General features: G+C 37.9%; 1 protein-coding gene across 2 annotated transcripts; it reads right to left on the bottom strand.

Annotated features, from left to right (window-relative positions):
- Window positions 1-4758: 4758 nt before the first annotated feature.
- On the bottom strand, window positions 4759-23578 carry LOC139687196 (methionine-R-sulfoxide reductase B1-like). Of its 2 annotated transcripts, XR_011700622.1 has the most exons (5): window positions 23258-23578; window positions 23035-23183; window positions 11873-11990; window positions 11552-11662; window positions 4759-5465 (listed from the first exon to the last, which is right to left on the bottom strand). XR_011700622.1 is itself a non-coding variant. In XM_071584319.1 (4 exons), exons 1-4 carry the CDS (start codon window positions 23310-23312, stop codon window positions 5440-5442), a joined length of 348 nt encoding a protein of 115 aa, XP_071440420.1. In that variant the 5' UTR covers window positions 23313-23532; the 3' UTR covers window positions 4759-5439. The 2 variants fall into 2 exon arrangements, 1 of the variants encoding a protein (XP_071440420.1); XM_071584319.1 differs by lacking the exon at window positions 11552-11662 and having other exon boundaries at window positions 23258-23532.
- Window positions 23579-24126: the final 548 nt, after the last annotated feature.

The raw sequence follows: 24126 nt of genomic DNA, 5'->3' as shown, positions 1-24126 counted from the left end.
GAGGCCAACGTGGCTCGGTGTCGGGCACGGCCAATCAGCCCCAGAGTCGTAAACCTCCTTTCTTCCCACATTCCTTCGGACGACGGCGGTGGCGCCACTCTCGGCTCGAGCGACCGGCGGCCCCCGTCACTAATCCGGCGGTTCCAATGTCAAGGGCGCGACCTGTTCAAAGTCTCTCTCGTCGACGGGTCGGTGAAGAGCCGGAAAGGGGGGTAGGGCCCTTTCGGCTTATCATTTGCATTAGACAGATGCCCGGCTGCCGAGGGCACTGGCGCTGCTGGGTATTCCACACTTCAAACGTGGCACTCCACTGACCATGTACCGAGGAAAAACAGCCTTTTTTGGACCATGTTCTTCCCCTCTAGTGGGTTTCCTTCAGAAGAAAGTAAATGACACCTTGACCCGAATCTGACAGTATTCTTAATTCTGCCACGACTAATTGCTCAGCACACAAATTCATTCACCTCAAATATCCAACTCAAAAGTTCTGCAGGCATGTGCATTTCCCATCAGACTAACCAGAATAACATGTATTAACTCATCCCCCCACATTGTGCCTCGTCATTTTTCTCAAGATTTTAATGTGCACCATTTCTTTGAACTCTACATATACATTCCAAATCTGTATATTATAATTTCAAACCCGCATTGCATGTGAAATGAAGTTTTCTTCCATTTTAATTTCCCTGCCTCACTCTGGGTAAATGATTACAGCTGAAAAATATACCATACAAATGACAGCTACGAAGGCCAAAGTATAGTACAAATTATGCTGTCACCGATTTGCCTCATGTGGTGACCCTGAGTCACCTTTGTCCAAACCAAGCATCGTTGTCTTCCAACTTTGGCATTTAAGATAAGATTTGCCCTTGAATACACGATCATACACTACGATGATTTCCATCCAGTAATTTCCAATCTTTGGGGTGGGGCTGTTCAGACTATTGAAGCATTAATGATTCAACAATGGGCCATGCATAGTTTAACCTCTGGGGAATCTTGTAGCAATCACTTGCTTTAACTAAAGGATAGAGTGACTTCCAGCACTTTACACCAGTGATTAGCTACAATTCATCAAAAACAGTATCTGCACATATAGTATAAACTTAAGAGTGATGCTAACCAATTTTGGATAAGAGTAATAATTATAGAGGATGCAAAGAGAATATTTATGTCCTAAGCAGAAGATGCAAATTAAACATATCACTATGATATTAAGTTCTAGGATAGTCTCCCATCAGCCATTAAAAACAAAAACTATGCTCCCATTTAAAAATAAATTCCAATCAATCCCAAAAGACACCCTTCTATACTCTTTCCATGCATACATATCTCACTATAATAACTGCACACACCATCATCCTCTAACTTACCTTTTCTAACAATGTCTGATCAACCATTTTTTTAGTAATCTACTAATTAAGGTAGGTTTTGGATAGATTCAACTACCAAATAAGTATCTCATATCTCCTAAAAAAACACAAACACACATCCAAGTCTACAACAAGCCACTCTTCATATCTGTATACTTCCTCCCTTTCAACATTCCTATCCTATTCCTGCCCTTTCCTTCCTTGGTTAACATTCTCCCCTCTATCACAGTCTTCAACATCCCACTGCCGATCAAGATGCTATTCAGCCACTTTTCCTGCCTCCCCCTGATTTCTACCAACAAACCCCTCTCTTCGCCCACCATGCCCAGCACTTCCTCATTTGTTTTCCTTTAGGCCCATTTCACTTTCTCCACACCCACATTTTCAAAGCCTCCAACCAACAAACCTACCTCTTATCACCCTGCCTCAACGACCACATTTCCATGCCATACATAACTATGCTCCATATCAAAGGATCAAACATTTACCTCACAAATTTTGATTTGTGTATTTGTTACAGTCGAACATTAACCATTGTCATTACGGATTCCTCATGAAAATCAACCAGCAGACCCTTTGCTAAATTCCTAGGAATGAACCATATGATGATAAACAGCGCTATAATGACAATTTTTCATTTAAATCTAGAAAGTCTATCATCTCTTGAATTAGGGGTACCTATATCTGAAAACCCTTTGGTGTTTAAGCTATGAACTCCCCACCATATAAAACAGAGATCCAATCAGTCCTCGAGACGAGACACAATCCAGCAAAACGAAAATCGAGTTTGAATTCCTTCTTCATCTTGCATTGTGTGACATGCTTGACTGTGTAAGAGGGCAATCCCAGAAGTACTCGACCCAACAAAGAAAACACAAATATTTTGGAAAAAAATGTATTTATTTTTCAACATAACCTCCTTTCAGCTCTATACCCTTATCCCAGAGATTTCAATAAGTTAGATTTCCCTTTTTATAACAAGAACTGTCTTGCTCCTCATAATGGCCATTAACTGCCGATATTGAAATGCCTTTTATGTCGGCTAGCTTGTGAACCTCATTTGGTCGACCAATGCAATGCTTGTCTTGACAGCTCGCACGGTCTCGTTTAAACTCTGCCAACCCAATAGTTTACTGCTGTAAAAACGAAGGAGCAGACTCACCCGGAGTAGAATCCAGTTCAGCTTCTATATTGGTTGGGCTGAGGCCTTTCAAATAAAAGTATTGTATCACATAACGATGACCAATTTCCTCCATTTTCATTAATTCACTGAAAACGCTCAAATGGCTGCAAATATGTTTTCAAACTTGAAACATATGCTAATAGATTTTAAATTTCAAATAGTGATATTTTATGAACAACTTCCACCATCTATCAAATTTCAAAAAGTGTGGCAAATCGCATATTAACTGAACATTTGTACATGAGAAAGCTGTGTGCAAGATGGGAGATGCGTTTGCTCACACTCGAGCAAAACCAGTATCGCGAAGATGTTTCAATATGGAGTGTTAAGCAAAGTTTCACAGCAACAAAGCAGAATTAATTTTTGCGCCGTTTCATGCACATTGATGAAACATTGGTGCATTACTTCACACCCGAGACAGAAGAACAATCAAAACATTGGATTCAATATGGAGATCCGGCAACAAAGAAGGTAAATACCGTTCCATCTGCAGGCAAGGCCATGGCGTCGGTTTTCTGTGCATGCGCGTGGGGTAATTTTCATTGACTATCTTGAAAAAGGAAAAACAATCAAAAGCGAGTATAATACAAACTTATTGCAGCGTTTGACCGAAGAAATCAAGCAAAAGCAGCAGCATTTGGCTAAGAACAAAGTATTGTTTCATCAAGAAAATGCACCAGTTCACAAATCCCTTATTACATTGGCCAAAATTCGTGAACTAAAGTTTGAATTGCTACCTCATGCACCCTATTCGCCAGATTTAGCCCCCTCAGATTATTTTCTGTTTGCAGACTTGAAATAATAGTTTGGTGGTCTATAAGTTTCCAACCGTGAAGGAGTGACGTCGGCAGTTAATGGCCATTATGAGGAGCAAGACAGTTCTTGTTATAAAAAGGGAAATCTAACTTATTGAAATCTCTGGGATAAGGGTATAGAGCTGAAAGGAGGTTATGTTGAAAACTAAATACATTTTTTTCCAAACTTTTTGTGTATTCTTTGCTGGGTCTTGTACTTCTGGGACCATCCTCATACCCTTTTCCCTTTATGATCCTGATAACCCTTTTCCACTAGATATCTAGTGAAAAGGGTTAGCATTTCTTCATCATTACAGTATTAATAATTGTTCACTTTTCACCATATCATTAATGCCTGAATCTGTGCAATTTTTTAAAATCATTACCCTTAATGTTTTTACTAAATTTTATACAATATTATAAATAATAACTATTATTCAGGAAATTAAGAGAAGAGGGACCTGATGTAAGGAAGCTGCCCACCTAACAAGCATGTAGCTGTCTGTCTTCACACTAGATCATGTACAAACTAAGATGAGAATTAAGATAATCTTAAATAGTCTTATTCTCAAATGTTTTTTATATTCTGGCCCAATCTTTTTAATGTAGCAGGCAGACAGAAACAATAAACATGCTCCCATTAGACATATTGAAAAATGCAAACCTTAAATGATAAGGGTTTAAAGACCAAAATCCTCATGAAGTTGATTAAAAAAAAATGAACTGAAGGTCAAAAAAGAAGAGGAGCCGCCCATTTGCTCAGCTCAACTATGTAAGTGCCCCCTCTCCCTCTCCTTCAACTTCCTCAACCAAACAGCAGATGAAACACTCTTGACGATTAACATTCCCCACAGATAAGTTTTGAGAGAAGAGCCAGAACATGATGAAGTCTGGAGGACTAGGAGAGAGCGGCTAAGGAACCTGGACTACCACTCTCCAGATCGAAGGGCCAATTTCCTCAGATTTGGACCACTCCACAACACCAGCGATGGATAAGCAGCAGAGCAGGGTGAATGGTACACAGAAGTATGGAGGAGTGAGGAAGGGAAGGGTATGGAATGTGGTCCATGAATTCAGACGTATCCAAAAATGACATAAAAATCCCATAAGATCTTCCTACATGTATTGATTCTCTTTCCCTGAGCGTCTGGTGACCTCGTGCGTGGCTCCCTCCGTCCAGTTTGGACGGACGCCAATGCCACACAGGACCAGACCACAATCGTACCTCCTCGGAGTTTGAGGAAGGGACGGCAAATCAGACATGCTTATCATTATCGATTCTTCCTTTCTGCACCCTTTGGACTTTACATTAATTCCACCATGCGAGGGAACAAACTTATCATTCATGCCTACGACAATTTAAGGCACAACAAATAGACAACAGAGTGGTTTAATGAGAAAAACTTCATAAAGTGCACTATTTCTCTGTTTTAAGCAATTCTTCCTGTATTATGAACCAACAACAATACAAAAATATAAACCCTGGGAACATATATCACTGCTCTCTTTATTACTGAGCTTTTACTGCAACCCATGACAAGTTGCAGGACACATACATAAGCCCATTCAGTAAGAGGCCTAAGTCAACAACTTTTACAAGCAGTGCTTGAAACTTACTCTGCATCACTTTATTACTTGTGGGACAGACTCTTTCCAACTTAAATAAATACAATAAAAAAGTAAGCTCCCATTGCCATCAATCTCATGTGTACATCAGCTTAGAGGTATTAACAATAACCAAGAAATCAAAACTAAGAAACAAAGATATTTCCATAGAAAATAACAGGGTGCATACTCTTGCTAGACATATACATTATTGATAAAAAGTTAGCTCAGGGAGTAACTTATCCACCTTCACTTTTACAAAATCATGACTTCATATGGGGAAACTAATGCTCATTATTCCAAATGTGATATTCAATTAATCAAAAAAGATATCTTAGCAAGTACTCAACTTCTATAAGAACATACATCGGCAAACCAGATGTCTTTTACGACTTCAACTGGAAAGCTTCATTCAAGTTATCATGAAAGTGAGCTGGACGTGTAAGGCTGTGGCTGGCTGGATGCTCTGTTACTCCACATCCAATTACTTCTCCTGGGAGTTTTCTTTGTCTAAATAAAAGAAACTAGAGTCACATACACAGCGTTTAAAGTACAGCAAACCGTTAAAATCTCATTAAGAAAGGCTTAAATTAGTAAATGCATTTTTCAAATTCTTAAAAAAATAATGCACTCAAAGGTAAAACCGCAAAATGGATGGATATCAACAAGTGACAAAAAAAATCACATGGAAACTTAAAAAAGCATTGACTATGGTTACCATATCAATTTTTTTGCCTAGTGTGTGCTTCAATTTCAAAAATATATTAAGCAATCCCTTGCCAACCACGGTTTTGGCAACACAAGACTAGTGACTGCTTGGCAATGTGCTAAAATCACAGTATTCATACTCCGCCAACAAAATGGAAGAGCAAAGTTAGAAGGGGGCAAAGGGGAGATGATGAAAGGAGATTGAGGAGTCCACATTAAATGAGCTCATAATTTTCCACAGACTTTATTTTAAGGCACTACACGTTTCATGGACTTGCGGCAACATCAGGCAGTGAGCCATTTGCAGCATCATCAAGTGCACGAAAAACATTGTACCTTAAAATAAAGCATGTGGAAAAGTACAAACTCATTTCATGTGGATATCAAACAATTCCACACAGTAACCTGCAAGTATAGAGGCTGAGGGACTTCGAAACATTTTTTTCTGCATGCAATTTTGTACCTACTACATGTGGATATTGTGTTCCTATAACAATAGGCATAGCTTTTTAAAGGAGTGATTTCTGCAGCCGCATACCATATTGCATCACTACACGACTCAACATATGACTCTTGTAAGCTGAGAATTTTGCTACATTTTTTAAGATGATATAAACACTTCTGACTTAAATATTTTATGGATTTGATAATTCAATTAGCAAAAATAATGGGTTGGCTTCATTTTATGCACAGGCTACTGAGAACACCTGCTGTGAAGTTTTACACTTCACTGAATTGCAATCATAGTTTCACTCATAGTATTACTTCATCCTAAGGTTGCTTTTGAAATGCACACTTCACATATATGGTCCACGATACAATTGATTTGATAAATTTCCAATTTCTGAGGAATCAAATGAAATTCCCCTTAGCCAAGCCAAAATGATATGATTACTCCAAATATGAATATATATGCTTTTATTAACTACACGCACGATTTCTGCAGCACATATTACGGGAGGACGGCTTTTCCCAGCTTTTATCTTCCAGCTACCTAAGTGTTTATTCATTTATTTTATTTATTTATTCAGTATTAGTCCGAAAACGGCACATTTTGGCCTTAACATCGAACTGTTAACAACGATAACAATGGTCACATTTACAAACACCCAAGCCCTAGATGGAGGGAAACTCACCCAGGCGGGAATCGAACCCGCGACCCTTGGAATGGCAGACGAGGACGTTACCCCCGCCGCCACCAGGGTCGGCAACTTATTGAGTCTCCTGGTTAACATTCTGTTCAATGTTCTGGATGCCATTTTTGTTGCCCTGTTTTACTGCCAGGATAATTCATGATTTACAGTACTACTGGAGAATATAATGAATTACTTTCACGGTTTTCATACATGTCCAGAGAAACTTTCAAGCATAACATTTAGACGAAGTACCACAGTGCAGCCATCTTGCAACCCAATAAAAATTCATTGGCATTTAATCACGAGGCAACAACACCAGAACCTGATGATGTCGCCTCGTGACGAAATACATGGTTATGAAACCCTACATTGTGCCAAATGAAATTCTCGTGGAATCTGCCAAGTTAGTCTTCCCTCATTTACACCTAGTATGGTCCCAAGTAATTCAGCAATCATCATCATTGCAAGTATTTACTATGACTTCACAATGCCATCAAGGAGACCAGTGCATACATGTCACATTCCTTTCAAAAGCTAGTTTAAGTGGCGACTTTGTTTTTGTTCTCACCACATAATGCATTAAAAAATGGCATCTAAATGTTCTTTCATAGCATCGGATGTATCACCTGTAACACTGTGTGACAATCTTCTGCAACAGTGAAAACTTTGTCGGGCAAAATACATACACAGTGGAAGTCAATGCCTGACTTATGCAAATGAACTGGTTAACTCTTCGACACCACGCAACACAGTAAGTACATTAGGCGGGACATCACATTTCAACAAGTGACATACCCATCACATCAGCCTACTGCATTTCTTTATTTTTAATCCATTATATTATTTTCTGATCTCTGCATGTTTAGTATCATTCAAAATAGGAACAACGTGGCTTAGTTCAATCATAACTATTATATTAATTTCAATTAACTTATTTTATTGTGTTTAAAGCATGTGAAAATTTTGACATTTTCTTACACATTCTCTGAACATTGGCTGCTTAAAATATATTCCTGAGAAATGCATAAATCGTCTTTCTAACGGTGAAAGAAGTGTTGGTGTGCCAGAGCTCTTGGAAGACCTCACTAGGGCATCACACCATTCAACGGTTTGTTTCCCTTTCCCATACCTCTTCTTGAAGCTCCATCAATGCATATTGAAGGAAGAGAGGTCAGTCCCCGTCCCCTTTAAAATCTGCCGCTCTCATCTCAGTCGTGTCTCTATCAACACACACCTCATCATCCGAGACAACCAGATGGATCTTTCGGCCTGCAGTTTGCTTCACTTGTGCACACTGCCTTTCAATATGAAGTTGCTTACGCGGTTGGTTGGTTCGCCATGCATGGCTTCCAGAAAGTCATCTTTTCAAAACTGAAACTACTTTACTTTGAAAGATACTGTTGGTGAGTGTGCTATCAGAGTGCCTGGCTGCCATTTCCCAGCTAGTTTAGTGTCTTGCTTGACAGAAGAGAATTTTATCCGGATCTCTCCCTCAAGAAAGCAACAACATCCACAAAGGAGGCCTGCCGTTTCTGCGACATATTCTGGAAGAAGAGATACTGTGTACAGCTGTGAAAACTGTTACTTGGCTTTGCTTTGAGATCTATCGCACCGAGCAAAAATTATTGAGTAAGGCCACTCATACAACTGGTATTATCATGGCAGAATGTGTATTGACAGCATTTGACTTCACCAAGACAAGACAATCTTTGGTGCTATTACCTATACCTTATTTAATGCCTAGTATTTCATATTAAAATATGCATTTCCAAATATTGTACTACCTAATAATCAAACAATATGCAACAGCTTCTATCCATACAAAAATTGAAAAAAATTTATTTTTGGCAGTGATAGTGGAGGAAAAAACAATTTAACCAAGGAAAATATCATATCAAATTAAGGAAATACCAGTGACAGTTTATAATATTAGAAACATACATTTTTAAAAATTAATTCTATGATTAGTTGAAAAGTTATAAATTTTTTACTAAAGATCTCAAACTGGCGATTCAGTTTAAATTTCCTATGACCAACGAGATGGGATTCATTTAAATTACTTTGAGCTCAAAGAGTTAGTAGCCTTATCTGGGTCTTGTTTCTTAATTTAAATAAGGCAGTACATTCAAACGATCCTTTTCTTCCACCTCTCTTCTTTAGTGACCTCAGTAACTCTATCCATCAATCTACCTGATGGCATTGATCCTTTTTAACTTCCCTCCAACACTTTTACCAAGCCCTTTCCCATCTTTCCATTATCAGATGATACGTATAATGACCTCTTGTTGTTATTTCTGTTAAATTGTTAATTTTGTATGAAAGCATCCATATTCATATGTTGTTATATGCGTCACTTTAAACTGGCAAGTTACTGCTGCACGTGGTTCTATTTTCAAATAAATAAATAAATTAGCCTCAAAGGCCTATTAATGCCATGTTTTTTCAAACATGGAATTTTTTTCAAACTTAAAAACTTAACCTCTAAATTACTGGGGGAATTTAATATATAATTTGATAACAATTATTAAATTTCATAATTAAAACATATGAAACAAAGGGACTAAACGTGGAAGTCACTCTACCAGAAAATGTATGTGAGCATGTGGAAGCACCTCTAATAGTTGATTGATAACCAAATAAAATATTTGGAGTGGGTTCGAAATGTTCAGTCATACACCCTCAAGGACAAGAAATTCCCCCGCAGTCAGTCAACATACGTTCCCATACTAATAGGAATTTAAGTTTTGAAAGCAAATTCTTGAACAAACTGAACATCCAATGGTGAGTGTATGCATAGAAGGAATTATACAAACTAAAAGCCAAATAGAAAAATTCCACAAGGTTAAGCCAAGGAGATGAAGAAAAATGCATGTCAATCAGTACACAGTTAACCCTTGCTAATCCAGACCATAAGAGGCTCTGGGTTGTCCGGATTACGCAAAAACCAGATTACCCAAAGATTTGACAGCTCTAAGCATCTCAGAGCATTTCCCATCACTATTATTTTGTGACCTTGACCACTAATGGTGTGTAATTACTTCATGTGATAGATTAGAGTTTCGAAGATTAAAAATAGCTCATTTTAATACACAATAAACTTATTTAAATGAAATATATCACTGATTTTCACCAAAAATTAAATTTGTAGTAATTCATAAGTACTTTTGAAAAATACAACAGTAATATGCACTCAATAGTATTATTCCATTTATATTATTAAGGTACCTAATCAATCAATTCATGTATCAGGAAAATGGCAGTGATTTTCTTTAGTTACTTTCAGTTGCTAGGGCCCAAGGCATGGTTGCTGCTGGCTTCTACCGAATACTTAAATGTTAATTAAAAATCTGCCGTCAAAATATATTCAAGCATATGATTTGGTGATGTTGCTAAATATTTAAGACTATTAGAGCCGACATTATCTCATGTTGCCGCCACACATATTGGCTACACACACTTAGAAATTCGCATCAGATTTTAGAGAAGCTTCTACAAATGAATGTTCCCAACAGAACTGATCGCCTCTTGACAAATGAGTATCACTCTCAGAGTATTTGCTTGCATTTTTCATAATGCACAATTTTGATTGAAATGAATAATTCGGGATTTTCACATGTCGCTGTTAATTTTAAAAAAGAACTTCTATGTCTTCCTTAGAATGTTGATTAGGTATTTTGTATCTGGTGCAAAAATGGTTAATAACCCCAGTCCATTGTAATAACCCCAATAAACTGTGCATTTGCCAATTTCAACACGGTCGAGAGAGGTCATTCTTTCATCCTTTACAGACTTAGAGGTTGCCAATAAAACCCCATGAAAACTCTTCAGTTTGTGACAATGGATAGGACAAGACAGAACAGAAGGATAAAAACCCCTTATTTTACATCTGGGAACTTTGGATTCACTTCACACAGCCAGCATATTTCCTGTAAAAGCACTTCTGCACAGGACCATTTAGTCTATTTTACAAATCTGATATGCTTACTGGAAATCACACCCAAACATCAATGCTTTTTATTTTCTTCATTAATGGTTCAACGGCATCAATACCAGGACTTGTGGTACACTTTTATCACCAATATTGAGCCCCTTTCTAAACCACCCAGGTCAACCACAACTTGCAGTCAAGTTCTCTGCATTTAAATATTTGGCAAATTTTTTACCTTGCAGGCTAGAGTTATATATTCCTCCAAAATTAATACTTAATGCACGTACCGCCTCGGGATGGCTTACTGCTATCTTCTACCTTCCTGCAACCTTAATAGCATTCAAACCTGTACGCCCATTTACTGTGAATCCAACTCACACCTTAGTCATCTTCTTTTTCACATCAGATAGCATTCCAGGCTGTCACAAAATCTGTACTGTACCAAATCTGCACCCAACAGAAACTTCCGCATCCTATTTCTTTAAAAAATTCACCTTGTTCAATACTCAAAGTTATACTTTCTTTAGCACCACCAGTATTTGGTGCTACTCTCAAAATTTACTGAAGTTTTTCTACCAGAAGATCCCATAATCATTAAGTACGTATGTGAATAGTCACAAAATAAACGACAAGAATTAGCCATCTATTTCAAATTCATGTGCTGTACATGCTAAACATTTAGTATTTAGATAACCAAATGCTTTATGTTTCAGTTATCAATACTTAACTCATAATTTAAAATGTATACTTAGAATATTAATGCAGGACTGACATATTATAATTATTTTATACTACAATTGTGAGAACTTCCAAACAAAACATACTTCACCAAAGAGATCAGCGGTGCTGCTGCTGCCTCTCTGGAGCCCTGAATAAGCCACCTGCATGACTATAGCACCGTCACCATTAGGAGGGTCTGGATTAGTGAGGGTTTACTGTATTTAAAATTTAAAAAAACTAATAACTAAATGAAAATTCACAGAAATGTGATATCACAATGCAAATAAGATTGGAGGAAACACCAACATGTGATTATATACACACTGAGTTAGTACTATAGTTTATGTGTTGGCAAAAGATGAGAAAAAAACAATTGATTACAGCAATATTTAAATATAAGAGTAGAACTGTTATTGCGGTCATACCATTTTTAAATGACACAAACTTCAAGGAGTGACTAAAAATTCAGAATCTCGATCCACCATCCTCCCTCTCTTTCTTAAACTCGTGGCCCAGTCCACTGCCACATTTGCCACAAGAAACCTGGAAACAAATAAGCAGAGTGGTGAATGGGAAACATGATGATTTTCAACGTTCGAAAAAATCAACGATAACTTTTCAAAACAGTTCACCATATTTTGGCGAATTGTTAGCAACATTTTAGTGCTTGAGAGGGTTGGCTTGAGATTTCTGTGACCTAAAATTTTTATATCCTCTTATCAACATTGACCGATACCGGGAGAAGAATACATCATTGGCCAAATATATTCAAGGAGGAGTAGGTTTTATGCTAAACACTAATTGTAGAGAGAAATATGCTGACTACTGGCATCAAGATGACAAAATGATGACGACAATAAAAATCAAAAACAGGCGTGTGCTAATGCAGGGGTGCACAGGCAGGCATATGCCCACCACAATCACTCACAAGAACTACAGGAACTAAGTGCAGGAGACGTTATCATCATGGAAAATGTCTAAGAAACTCTAACTGGAAAATTTATTTGGTAAGTAAGACTTAAAGAGAGCATGAATCCTGTGGTAAATATAATTTGATAGTAACATACACCATACTTGAAAATCTGAAATGAAGATAAAGAATCTCCCTTCATCCACCCTGATGGGAAGGGAAGAAGTTAATTCTTCAGGAGTCAAGTGGCAGTCGAACGCGGGCTGAATACCACAATTGAGGCAAATTACAGAGAGAGTGGAAGTGCCAAACGAAGAGACAGCCCTCCTCCAGGGAGCCGTGCGTGGCACATCTTAATTCACCACATCACTGGCCACTTAGTATCCCCATTTTCATTCGCACCGACTACCTTCCCGCAAAGAAATGCCCAAAAATAAGTACTCCATCGGCAGACGTCTTATTCCAGAGCTGATGCAATTGGGTGTTATTGATTCAACATATGTATGACATCGTGGTGTTTACAACTAAAAGATAACGACGTGATTAGAGATTTTAATGGGCTTGGAGTTCATTGAGAGTGGAAAGCAATGTTTACATTTGAATGAATGCAGTTTACAACAATCTGTGAATTCATATTATAACCACATCTGCACATAATAATTGGAAACAATAAAGATATTCTCTTGAATTTGCAACCACAATTTTGCTTCAAAAATTATTTTATAAAAAACGACTTACTAAACCAGCAACATTTCACACAGTAGGAGATGAGAGGAGGGGAATTCCCAGGATCTTTGCACACCTGCTGCTTCAGATTGCGCTTAGCACTCGTAGTAGTAGTAGTTTTGAGAGTTTTAGGGTGCGTCGACAGCTAAGGTCATTTTGCACCACTCATTAAAATTAAAACTAAAATTCCTTTTTAATTAGGAATAAATAAATACGATTAAATATATAAATAAATAAATAAGTAACTGTTAAAATCAAAAGGCATTAAAATAATGAGATCAAAAACTATAGCTGCCTCATTAAACCAGTTGCCCTTAAAAAATTTAAGACTCGATTTATGAACCCAGAGTCATCCCCTAAAATATAACTTAAGTCTCCCCTTATATTAAACATGTCTCTGGTCCTTTGGTATGTTCTACATTCTGTCAGGATATGTTTTATCGTCAGGGGTTGGAGGCACTCATTGCAGCGGGGCTGTTCTTTTACCTCCGCAAAGAGGTACGAATGAGTGAGGGCAGAGTGCCCTATTCTCAGGCGCGTAATCATGACCTCTTCCCTCCGAATGTTCCGGATGGAAGAGGTTCCACTGGCATCTTAGCATCAAAACTGGCCACACATTCATTCCAAATTTGTTTCCAGACATATATCTTACAATTTTTTGTGCAAAGTTTAATGATACTTCGTGCATGGTTCATAAAATGCTACCAAATAAAAACACAAGCAGCCAACTGTATGAAAATAAAAATGTTAGGTGAAATCACCGTAGAGTGATAATTGGGGGTGATTGTGGCTGATTAAGCGTGCAAATACGTACTATTGGTACACATCAGCGACTTGCATTATCCTCGAGAATGAGAAAAAGATTGAGACAACAGATGTTTTACAGGGAGTGACAAGAATATTGACGCAGCAGTTACGTATTCTCAATGATGCTGAAAGTGACCACGTGTTCGGCAGAGTTCCAGTTCATCAGGATCAAGAAGGTGCACCGGGGATGAAGAGGAAGAAGCGGCACACCCATCAGTGTCAACAATCACACCGCAGGATTTGCATTTCAGCCAAATCATTCTCATTTGTGTTGGAGGACTTTCTTGGGGATTTGAAGATGGCACATGGAAACACAATGCTTTTACTAGAAAACTAAGGGGTAGGAAAAGATCTTCTCTTTCTGATGATTCTGGAGTGATCATGTGGATTGAATGCATTCAATCCAGAAGAAATGCCGAACCGAGACATGAGTATTCTGGCTACCCTCTCATTCTCCGCCTTAGCTGTGCGATAGGAGGAAATTAAAGCAAAAATTCAGAAACTACGTGCACTTGTGGATGTTCAGAGTGGGAGCCAGGACAAAATCCAATCATCATTATCATTGGCAACCTACCGGCAAAGGTAGGCTCTTGGATGGACACAACAACCAAATGATTACCTAGCCTTTCCAAACAAAACACAACCCAGCATCCTGCTCCAAAACAGTCTCTGTCTTCATCTCCATGAGTGTCCCCATCTCTGTGAGATGACAACGGTGGAAGCCTTGCCCTCGCCCTCAATTTTAAAGAAATCAATTTTGTAGACAGAAATTTCTCGTCGTATTAAACCTACAGAACATTACAGCCATTGTCCTTCAGAAATTTGATTTTATACCAGTGAGCAATTATTTTGGACAATTATTTGGTCATCCATGGGAACAGACTACATATTGAAGGTAAATCTAATGCTATTATTCACAATTTTTCTTGAGTGCTTTCACTAAAGAGAACCATCGATGATAACATAATTGAAAAGGGAAAATATGATTCCAAAAAATACATGGCATTCCAAAATCATGAACAATGAGCCAGAGTGGCCAACTGATTGTTAATGGGCATCATCTATGGGCTGATACATGCATGCGTTTGCACGCATGTATCAGATATAGCAATCACTCTCAGGGTAATCAATTTTGCATTGTGGCACTGACAGCTTTAAACAATGTAGAGCAATCTGAAAATCTTGAACATATAATTCTTAGCCATGGAAATTCCCTATTTTTTTGCAGAGGTTGCGCTTAAGCCCAGGTGTTGACAGCTCAAATGCCAAGACCTCAAAACCAAATATAAAATTGGTTTTAACCATTAAGCTAACAGATCGGGTGGGCAAGATACAATGCGAACTTAACAAACCTCTCAAGCAAACAAAAAGGCCAATGGAAAGAAATATAAACTAGCACTTGTTGGGGCTCCAGCTCACTCGGGGCCCACACCTCTTCAGCCATCAACTCCCTCCCTCCCCACCCTCTTCCACAAACTCGCACCCATTTACCTAAGAACATCCTCCCCACCATTGCATTGGTCACTCTCTTTTCGCTAGGTACCACCAGGCTTCCCCATACTTATTTTTTCAGTAGACATTTCATTTGGCTTCCACTGTATACGTACATGACCTAACCATCCAATATAAGCGCTTGTGATTACGCCAATCACTTAGTTTGCTGCATGCCCTTCATCTGGACCAATCAAGGGTCTTCACAGCTCTCCTGCAAGTCCAAATGCTACATATTTCATTCTTGTTGACACTTCTTCAGACCCTCCTCCTTTGTTCAGCTGGCTTATATTTGTATGGAACACAGACGTGGGCAATGACAAAGAGAGATGATTTACCAAGATGACAAGAGAGGAAGGTTTTGATACAGAAATACATCACCAATAGTACCATTGTTGATATCAGGTTTGCATGGTTCAATTTAAAAGAAAAAAATATGGACAAGTCATGGACGAGTCAGCAGCATGGTCATAAAGGCACTATTAGGCAAAATTGAAGCTACCTTCTTCCTTAAAATTAGATTCATGTTAAAACTAGTACATTGTGTACACATAGGGACATATCGCTCCATAATCATCCCAAAGGAGCATCTTAATCTCTCTTTATAGACAAGGTTTCAATAGTCACTCATAAAATGCACTAGAAAATTCAACATAATACACAGACATGTAATCTATCAAGGTTGGTAATTGGCTACATAAATAAATTATGTGAATAAAAACTATGACAATGTTTAAACGGTGCTAGAGAAATGGAAACTTTGTTTATGTGAATATTTATGTCCATTCTTCAGCAGAGAAAGAAGGAATATACACCGGAGAGCAAATCAACAGCCATATATCAAGTAAAGATGACCAGAGCAGTTTCTCAAAAGCTTAAAGTCTTCCTTAAAGATACAAAGAAAGCCTTCTGATAACAGTCAATTACAATAAATGTTGAAATGAGCGACTAAGAAAGAATATTATTGGGGACGAATGGCAACAAGGGGTTGCCATAATATTGAATTAAGAGGTAGGAAGAAGCAAAGTAAACAAAGAACAAACAACTATAGAATATTACCAGTAGAAATAAAAGCAGAACCAACAAACTTGGTCATTTTTCAGGCATACATGCCACCAAGCAACCATAAGGAGGAAGAAGTTGATAGGATATACGAACAGTTAGAGGACATAATATTGTGTGTTCCTTCAAGGAAACATTTGATAGTGATGGGGGATTGGAATGAGACGGTAGGCGAAGGGAGAGATGGTGATGAGGTGGTTGGGGGACTACGGTTTAGGTATAAGAGATGACCGCGGGGAGAAAGCAATTGAGTTCGGTAGAAGACAGGGGTTAGACATCACCAACACTTGGTTTAGACACCACAAAAGGCACAGGTATACATGGAAAATGCCAGGTAACTCAGAAAGGTATCAGTTAGATTATATTCTGGTAAGGCAAAGGTTGAAGAACAGTTTGACCAATTCGCACAGCTTCCTGGGAGTGGATGCGGACTCTGACCACAATTCAGTTGTTATGAAATGTAAACTCCATTTCAAAAAGATAAGGTAGGGACGGCGGTTTAGGAAATGGAATGTAGAAGCATTAAATGGATTGACAAGGAAGGAGAATCGGCAGGCCGTAAAGAAAATCATGGATGATGGTAAAGAGCTGAGTACTATCGAAGAAAAATGGGAATGTATCAAGAGAGGGATATCGAAAGCTGCAAAAGAAACTATAGGAACCTCTTCATCTCTGTGTACTTCCTTCCTCCCTTCATCCGGTCCAACAACCCTATCCTATTCCTGCCCCTTCCTCATTTGCCTAACATTCTCCCTTCTCAGTCTTAAACATCCCACTGCTGATCAATACGCCTTTCATCCATTTTTCCTGCCCCTTTTTCCATTTCCATTCCATTTTTCTCCCAACAAACCCCTTCCCCCCCCCACCATACCTAGTAATTCCACATTTATTTTCTTCTCTGTCCATTTCACCTTCTCCATACTTCTCCACACCCACATTCATTAACCTCCAATCTACGTCTATCCTCCCGCTTCAGTGACCATGTTTCCACGCCATACATAACATTCTCCGTATCAAAGTTTTAACAAGTCTTCTCTTAACATCCTCATTCAAAGTCCCTGTTATCAGCTCCCTCCTTGTAAAAGCCTCTTTGACTAGTGCAATTCTTCTCTTTACGCCCCACTACTTTGACCATGTTGGCCCAAAACACTTCCTATGTACGTAAACTGTTTTACCTGCTCTAATTTTTGCCCTCCTATTTTAATGTTCAGCTTAGCTTAGCATAGCCTTTTTCTTTCTAGAAAATCGCATAACTTTTGTTTTATTAATATTGATTCTCATCCTATATCTGTCGCACTGAATTTCAAATTCACTCAGCAATGCTTGCAACCTCTTGGCTGACTGACAAACTAAAGCTTGGTCATCAGCAAACCTAACTGATTTTACGAATTCGCCGCCCACTTTCATTCCTACCTCCAGTTCTTCCCAAGTCTCTTTAATCATTTCCTCCACATATACGTAGAACAGCAACGGTGATAATGGGCAACCCTGCCTTAAACCTCTTCCTAACACTGCCCATCCAGACTCCCCATTCCCCACACGCTCCAGAGCAGTCTTGAGATATGTACAGGATGCGGATTAGCCTCCTTTCCCTCCAATCTATTCCTATTTTCTACAATATACTCATTAGTAATCACTCATGGGATATCAAACTTATTGTTTGGTAGTCCCCACATGATGTAGCCTTTCCCTTTTTCGGAATAAGAACTAACACTGATCTCACAAAGTCTTCTGGCCAGATTCCTTCCTTAGAGATACTACGAATCAGTCCATGACTCTTCCTTCAACATTTTTCTAAACCTTTTAGTAGTTCCACAGGAATTTTGTCTACCCCCATGGCTTTATTTGATTTCATCTCCCTTAATGTCCTTTCTGTCTCATCGTCGAGTATGCTTGGACCTAAGCTATCTTTCTCTATGTCATGTTCCTTTTCTATGTCTAACCTTGTTGGCCTAAGTTCTTTACCATACAGTTCTTCTATATATTCCTTCCATCTTTCTTGGATATTTCTTGAGTCAATATTATCTCCAACTGTTAGCACAGATCCTCCCTTCTTACTTACCCATAGTGATTTAGCCATGCTGTGTAGCACCCTAATTCCACCCCTCCTCTGCAAACTTTCCACATCCTTGCACCACATTTTCCACCATGCTTCTTTTGCTTTATTTATTACCCGCCTCAATTTATTATTTAACTCTTTGTACTTCCTTTTGCCTAACTTGGTGTATACATTCTTCCATTTTATTCTCTTATCTATCTTTCTAATCATGTCATCCATTATCCATGGTTTCCTTGTCCTTTTCCCATTAAAGGTTCCTATAGTTTCTTGTGCGGCTTTCGATATCCCTTTCTTGATGCATTCCCATTTTTATATGATACAACTCGCTCTTTACTGTCATCCATGATTTTCTCTACAGCCTGCTGATACTCTTTCCTTGTCAATTCCTTTCATGCTTCTACAATTCCATTTCCTAACCCTCCACCCCTGCCTTATCTTTTTGAAACTGACGTTACACTTCATAACAACTAAATTGTGGTCCGAGTCCGCATACGGTTCTTAGTTAATATATATTAAATTTTATTTTAACAAAATTTAATATTTAAACCTGAATTGTAGAATTAGAATGGCAGGAAATAACTCATCCCAGAAGAAATGAAGGCAGTATCATGCGGATAATCTGAAGTGTGGATTTATCGAGTCCCTTATAAACAAGCACATGACTACGTGCTTACAATGCAAAAGCATGTTTTCAAATGAGGCGAGAGACTTTCCAGACTAATCGACCCCTTTCAGAAGGCACTTCTGGACAAGACAAGAAAAGACTTTAACATTTTTTCAGTCACTTTGCAACAGAGTGCAAAATCACCCGACACTCAAGTATGTGTGTAATGCTTCAAAACACATCACTCATGGTTTGCGTGTATCATAAAATATTTCACTAGTAATTGCCAAATCTGGAAAGCCACATACAATTGGTGAAGAACTCATCTTACCGACAGTAAAGGAAGTCCTGAGTACTGTTCTCCACATGATACAATAAAAATTATTCCCCAATGCAACACTCCAGTTCAACGGACGAATAGATGAAATGGCTGAAAATGTGGAAGATAGATTGCGCAGCATCCTGAGAACAACAGAATTTGCATTACAGTTGGACGAGTCAACTTTGCCAGGTGATGAATCTGTGCTCACGGACGCTTTATTGAAGAGGAAAATCTACCCCGAGAGTTGTTGTTTGCAAGGCAATTAGAAACTGACACGAAAGGCAAGTCAATATTTCGTATCGTAGAGCAGTTCTTCAGGGACAAAGAAATCCGCTTCCTAGCATGCTTGCTGCTGCAACAGATGGAGCTCCGTCACTGACTGGTTGTCCGTCAACATGGTTGTATTGCACACTTGGGAGACTACGTGCCAAATGTTTTTGCTATTCATTGTGTCATTCACCGACAACGTCTAGAGGCTAAAAGACTGGGCGATCACTTTCACAATCCTTAAATATTGTAATTACGGCGGTTAACGAAACAAAGCCCACGCTCCTGTTTTGAGAATTGTGTGATGACAACGACGAAGATTTCAAACATTTGTCACCACAAACGGAAGTTTGTTGGCTACTAAAAGGCAATTGTCTAAGGCACTTCTAATACCTTTCTGACACTGCCGTGCAGGTTTTGAGGAGAAAGATGCTTTTCTCAGCTACAACCCTAAGAGATTAGGAGTGACTTAGCAATTTTGGTTGAACTATTAGCAAATTCAAAGAAATGAATGCAATTGCAGGGAAATGATGCTAACCTCATAAAGGCAAAATCTATGGTGACTGGGTTAATTTTCAAGCTGATTTTATTAAGTGCAACGTAGATCATCGCCACAAACTTCATTACTTCCTTCCCTGCTTATGCCCGAAGAACAAGCTGGTATAGGCGATGGTGATTTGAGAGTCTTTCGTGACCATTTAGCCAACTTGCATAAAAATATGACGCGGCGAATTGAGGATCTTTTTCTTTGATGGAAATTCCAGACTGGGTGATGACTCCGTGAGTAGATATCAAGGAAGTTGGGAGTATTAGAGGAAGAATGAATTGGACTACAAAATGATGTCCAATTGGAGCCAAAGTTTAAGGTAAATTATCAAGACTTTTGGTTACAGGAGGAGGTTTATGATCCTGCATTATGCATGGCATTTAAAATACTCCTCCTCGCATTTCCAACTTCACATTCGGTGGAAAATGGTTTTTAAACTGCCATTCCGCTTATTTCCAAGCAGAGAAACAGACTTCGGGTTTATTTATTTATTTAACGGGAATAGCCCTTTACATAAAGAAAGGCAAAATACATATATTGGTTCCATAAAATGCAATGCAGGGTGAATGCAGTGATTTCAGACTCCTGCTAAGTGACATTCAACCGGACGTTGGAAAACTGGTATCTGGTCATTAAGCCCATCTATCCAATGAAAACTTTATTTGATGGAAATATGTCATTGAATTAGGCAATAGAATCTCCTTAAATAAATTATACATGAAATTCTAGATTCTATGAAAAACTATTATCAACAGTCATCTAAATTTAACAAATTTCACTAATTTTAACAGAAAAGTTTAACTAAATTTAACAGAACATGATTGGTTATTCTATTTTTATAAATTGAAAATGTTCATGCTATATAAATGCTTAATTTAAGTAAAAAAAATGGCAAGTAAACTTCTAAAAAAGCTTGTTTCAAAATATTTGTTTTGATGATTTATTTTCATGTAAAAATTATATTCTCACCTAAGTTTCTTTTATTGTGGATTAAGTCTTTTTCATAAATGTGATATGAAAACGATATGCCTATTTCATTCTAAATAAACATTTGTTCAGTCATTATTTTGAATTTAATTATTACAATGTTCCGTATTTGGTTTTTTGTTTTAAGACTTTGATTATTATTTTAAAGCTATCGATTGGGGGGCGTCGTTGAGTATAGGTTCCAAAGGATCCAAGGGAGCGGTGGCTCGAAAAAGTTTGGGAAACACTGATCCAGAGCAACCTATTAAATCGTAAACAAAAGATTTAATCAACGAATATAGTTTCTTTTGACCTCACATTGGCCCTGTTCTTTCCTCAATTAAAAAAATGAATTTAAAAGAAATATTTTTCCCAATCCTCATCTAATTTATGCACACAATATCAAAATATAACACAACAGTCCACCAGATTGTCTACTATACGTAAGAGCATTTCCTAAGTCTCTTGTTGATAGCACAACGACCTTGAGACACAATGTTAATTAATGTCATTCTATTTCCTAAACTTGAAGAAAACAAAGTTTTAATAGTTTAATTAATGTTGATACCGTCTTTAGATTTTCTAATATGAAACATTAGTATTTTTCTTGTGATAACTCCCTGACATTCATTGCTTATATTGAACATGGGTGTATCAAATGCATTCGGTTCTTTAGGATTTATAGATGACATTGTTACAGATCCTAAAAATTCTTATTCGCAGGAAGTTTTGGATTCTTGAATTGCTCATCATATCCTTGAATAAGGCACTGAAGCCTGGATTCCATTCCACAATGCCTGTGCACATAATAACGAAAGAGTAAAACTAAATACTTACGAAACCTCGATTTTTCACGAAATAAACCCCTTGCACTGAAACGATGACACGATATTCATCCACTCTACATTAGAAGCCAACTAAACAACCTTACTTTTATCTAAACTGAATAACAATAAGCTTTAATGAATATATCACCTGAATCACATGTATCAATTGTATTGAAATCCCAAACTGGAGTTATTTTTTTTCATGATAACGGCTAATGAACACACTGAACATTAATAATCTTGCGACCGCCTTGATGAGTTTTACAAAATAGCTTAATATAAAATTAATATATTAGCAATAATTTAAATTCGAAAAGAGAGAAATTATGACAAAATTTTAAAATACTACACAAGCCTATAATATTATCACAACTGATGTCTATGTCACATTGGTAGCATTAATTATTAAATACTATGTTAATTGGGTAAACGTTGCTACCCCGTGATGTCTTCGCCCGTTCCCACTCATAGCTCTTTTTTGAGTTTTTCCTGCTTCATCTTTTCTAAATCCTTCTTTAATGCAAATTGATATATTTTCATGCTAAATACGTGGCAATTAAATATTTATTTCCCAGATATTGGGCTTTTGGCCGTGACTAATTACCATTATCACTTTGAAAAACATTAAAATTAAAAAGCATCGACTGATGCATCGTAGGATTTCAAAGCTAAAAATGAAGGTGGCATTTATGTGTGAATAAAGAAAGTAACCTAAATCGATGGTATTCAATGAAAGAGGTGGAAAGGTCCGTAGTCACATTCGCACGCACACATTCACATGGTTTAAAAATTCAAGCAGTCAAGTTCACTTTGAACACAACAGGATATTGTCACTTTACATTAACTGTGGAGAGTGATAAAAATGATTGTTTTCTTGCACATTGAACCATTCATCTATACCATAACATTTCTTTGCGCAATGAATATGAACGTGGATGAAAGAGCTTTGGATTCTGTCCTTGCTAACACAAATTATGCCAATAACCACCAAGAACTAACCTTGAGGGCCAACGGTCTTCCAACTTCCCGAACTTTAGTCAATGAATTATTGTGAATAGGCTCTGTAAATGCTGGCCAAGGAGTATGATGCTCATACTTGCACCGGCTGGAAAACAATTCATGTCCACATTCTGCGCAGACATATATACCTGCAATAAATCGTGGGTAAGTGAGAGTGAAATGTTATTCCTTAAGTATAACCACGATAATCCCAAACGCGCACCAGGCTTGAAATGATCCTTATAAGGTTCAGAACTCTGCCACGTACAAAATGCCATTGCTTTGCAGCTATAATAAAAATGACAATTACTGAAAGCTATATCCAGCAGCAAAACCCTAAAATTAGAGCGCCTTGGAGACCGTTCCACGTCAATATTATGGCGTAATATACCGCCATCTAACTATAACCGCCTAACCTCGACGTGGACTGACCTTTTTAGAACAAACCCCAACAAAGGGAATACTATTTTCATGGTTACCTTGAATGTATGGTTAACATTTGTATTACTACCGCGTATTGGTGTTTTCGTTAATTCCATCTCAAACCTGTCCTAATGGAGTTAGTCTGGGCATAAATGTACGTATTTCTAACTTCCAAACAGAAATGTCTTCATAATTCGGAAGCCGGCATATGAAGAGAGTCCATTCATCGTTTGTACTAAATTAAATGGAAAAATTGATTGCATAATGTAACAGTAATTTTAGTGAATATCTGGTTCTTCAAATTCCAAATATATAAGATAGCGATTCAAGCGAATTGCTTTGTATGAGGTACACTCGTAAGAATGTGCAACCAGCAATCACGGATGCCGATAAGAGTGTATAATAACATCTGATTTCGGATCGTTTGAAGAGGGCTGTTACCGTAGCATTGTAATTTTCTCCACGTTGTCACCGCGCCTAATGGGTTTTACTGGTTACACAAACGTCGTGGCTGTCTACAGTATTACGACGTCGCTCCCGACAAAGAGCTGTGGAAGAAAATTCAATATAAAACGGGAAAACGCTATAGTTTACAGGGAAGTGATGTAAATTTTTCTGTGCCCGCCAACAATCTTTTTTAATTTTATTATAATATCGGAGTATTTTAAC

The sequence above is a fragment of the Hetaerina americana genome, unplaced genomic scaffold (assembly GCF_022747635.1).
Source record: "Hetaerina americana unplaced genomic scaffold, ioHetAmer1.1.p SCAF_179, whole genome shotgun sequence".
In the NCBI taxonomy this organism is placed as follows: domain Eukaryota; kingdom Metazoa; phylum Arthropoda; class Insecta; order Odonata; family Calopterygidae; genus Hetaerina; species Hetaerina americana.
Note: the sequence above shows the minus strand (reverse complement) of the source record. Positions and strands in the feature narration are given on the sequence as shown.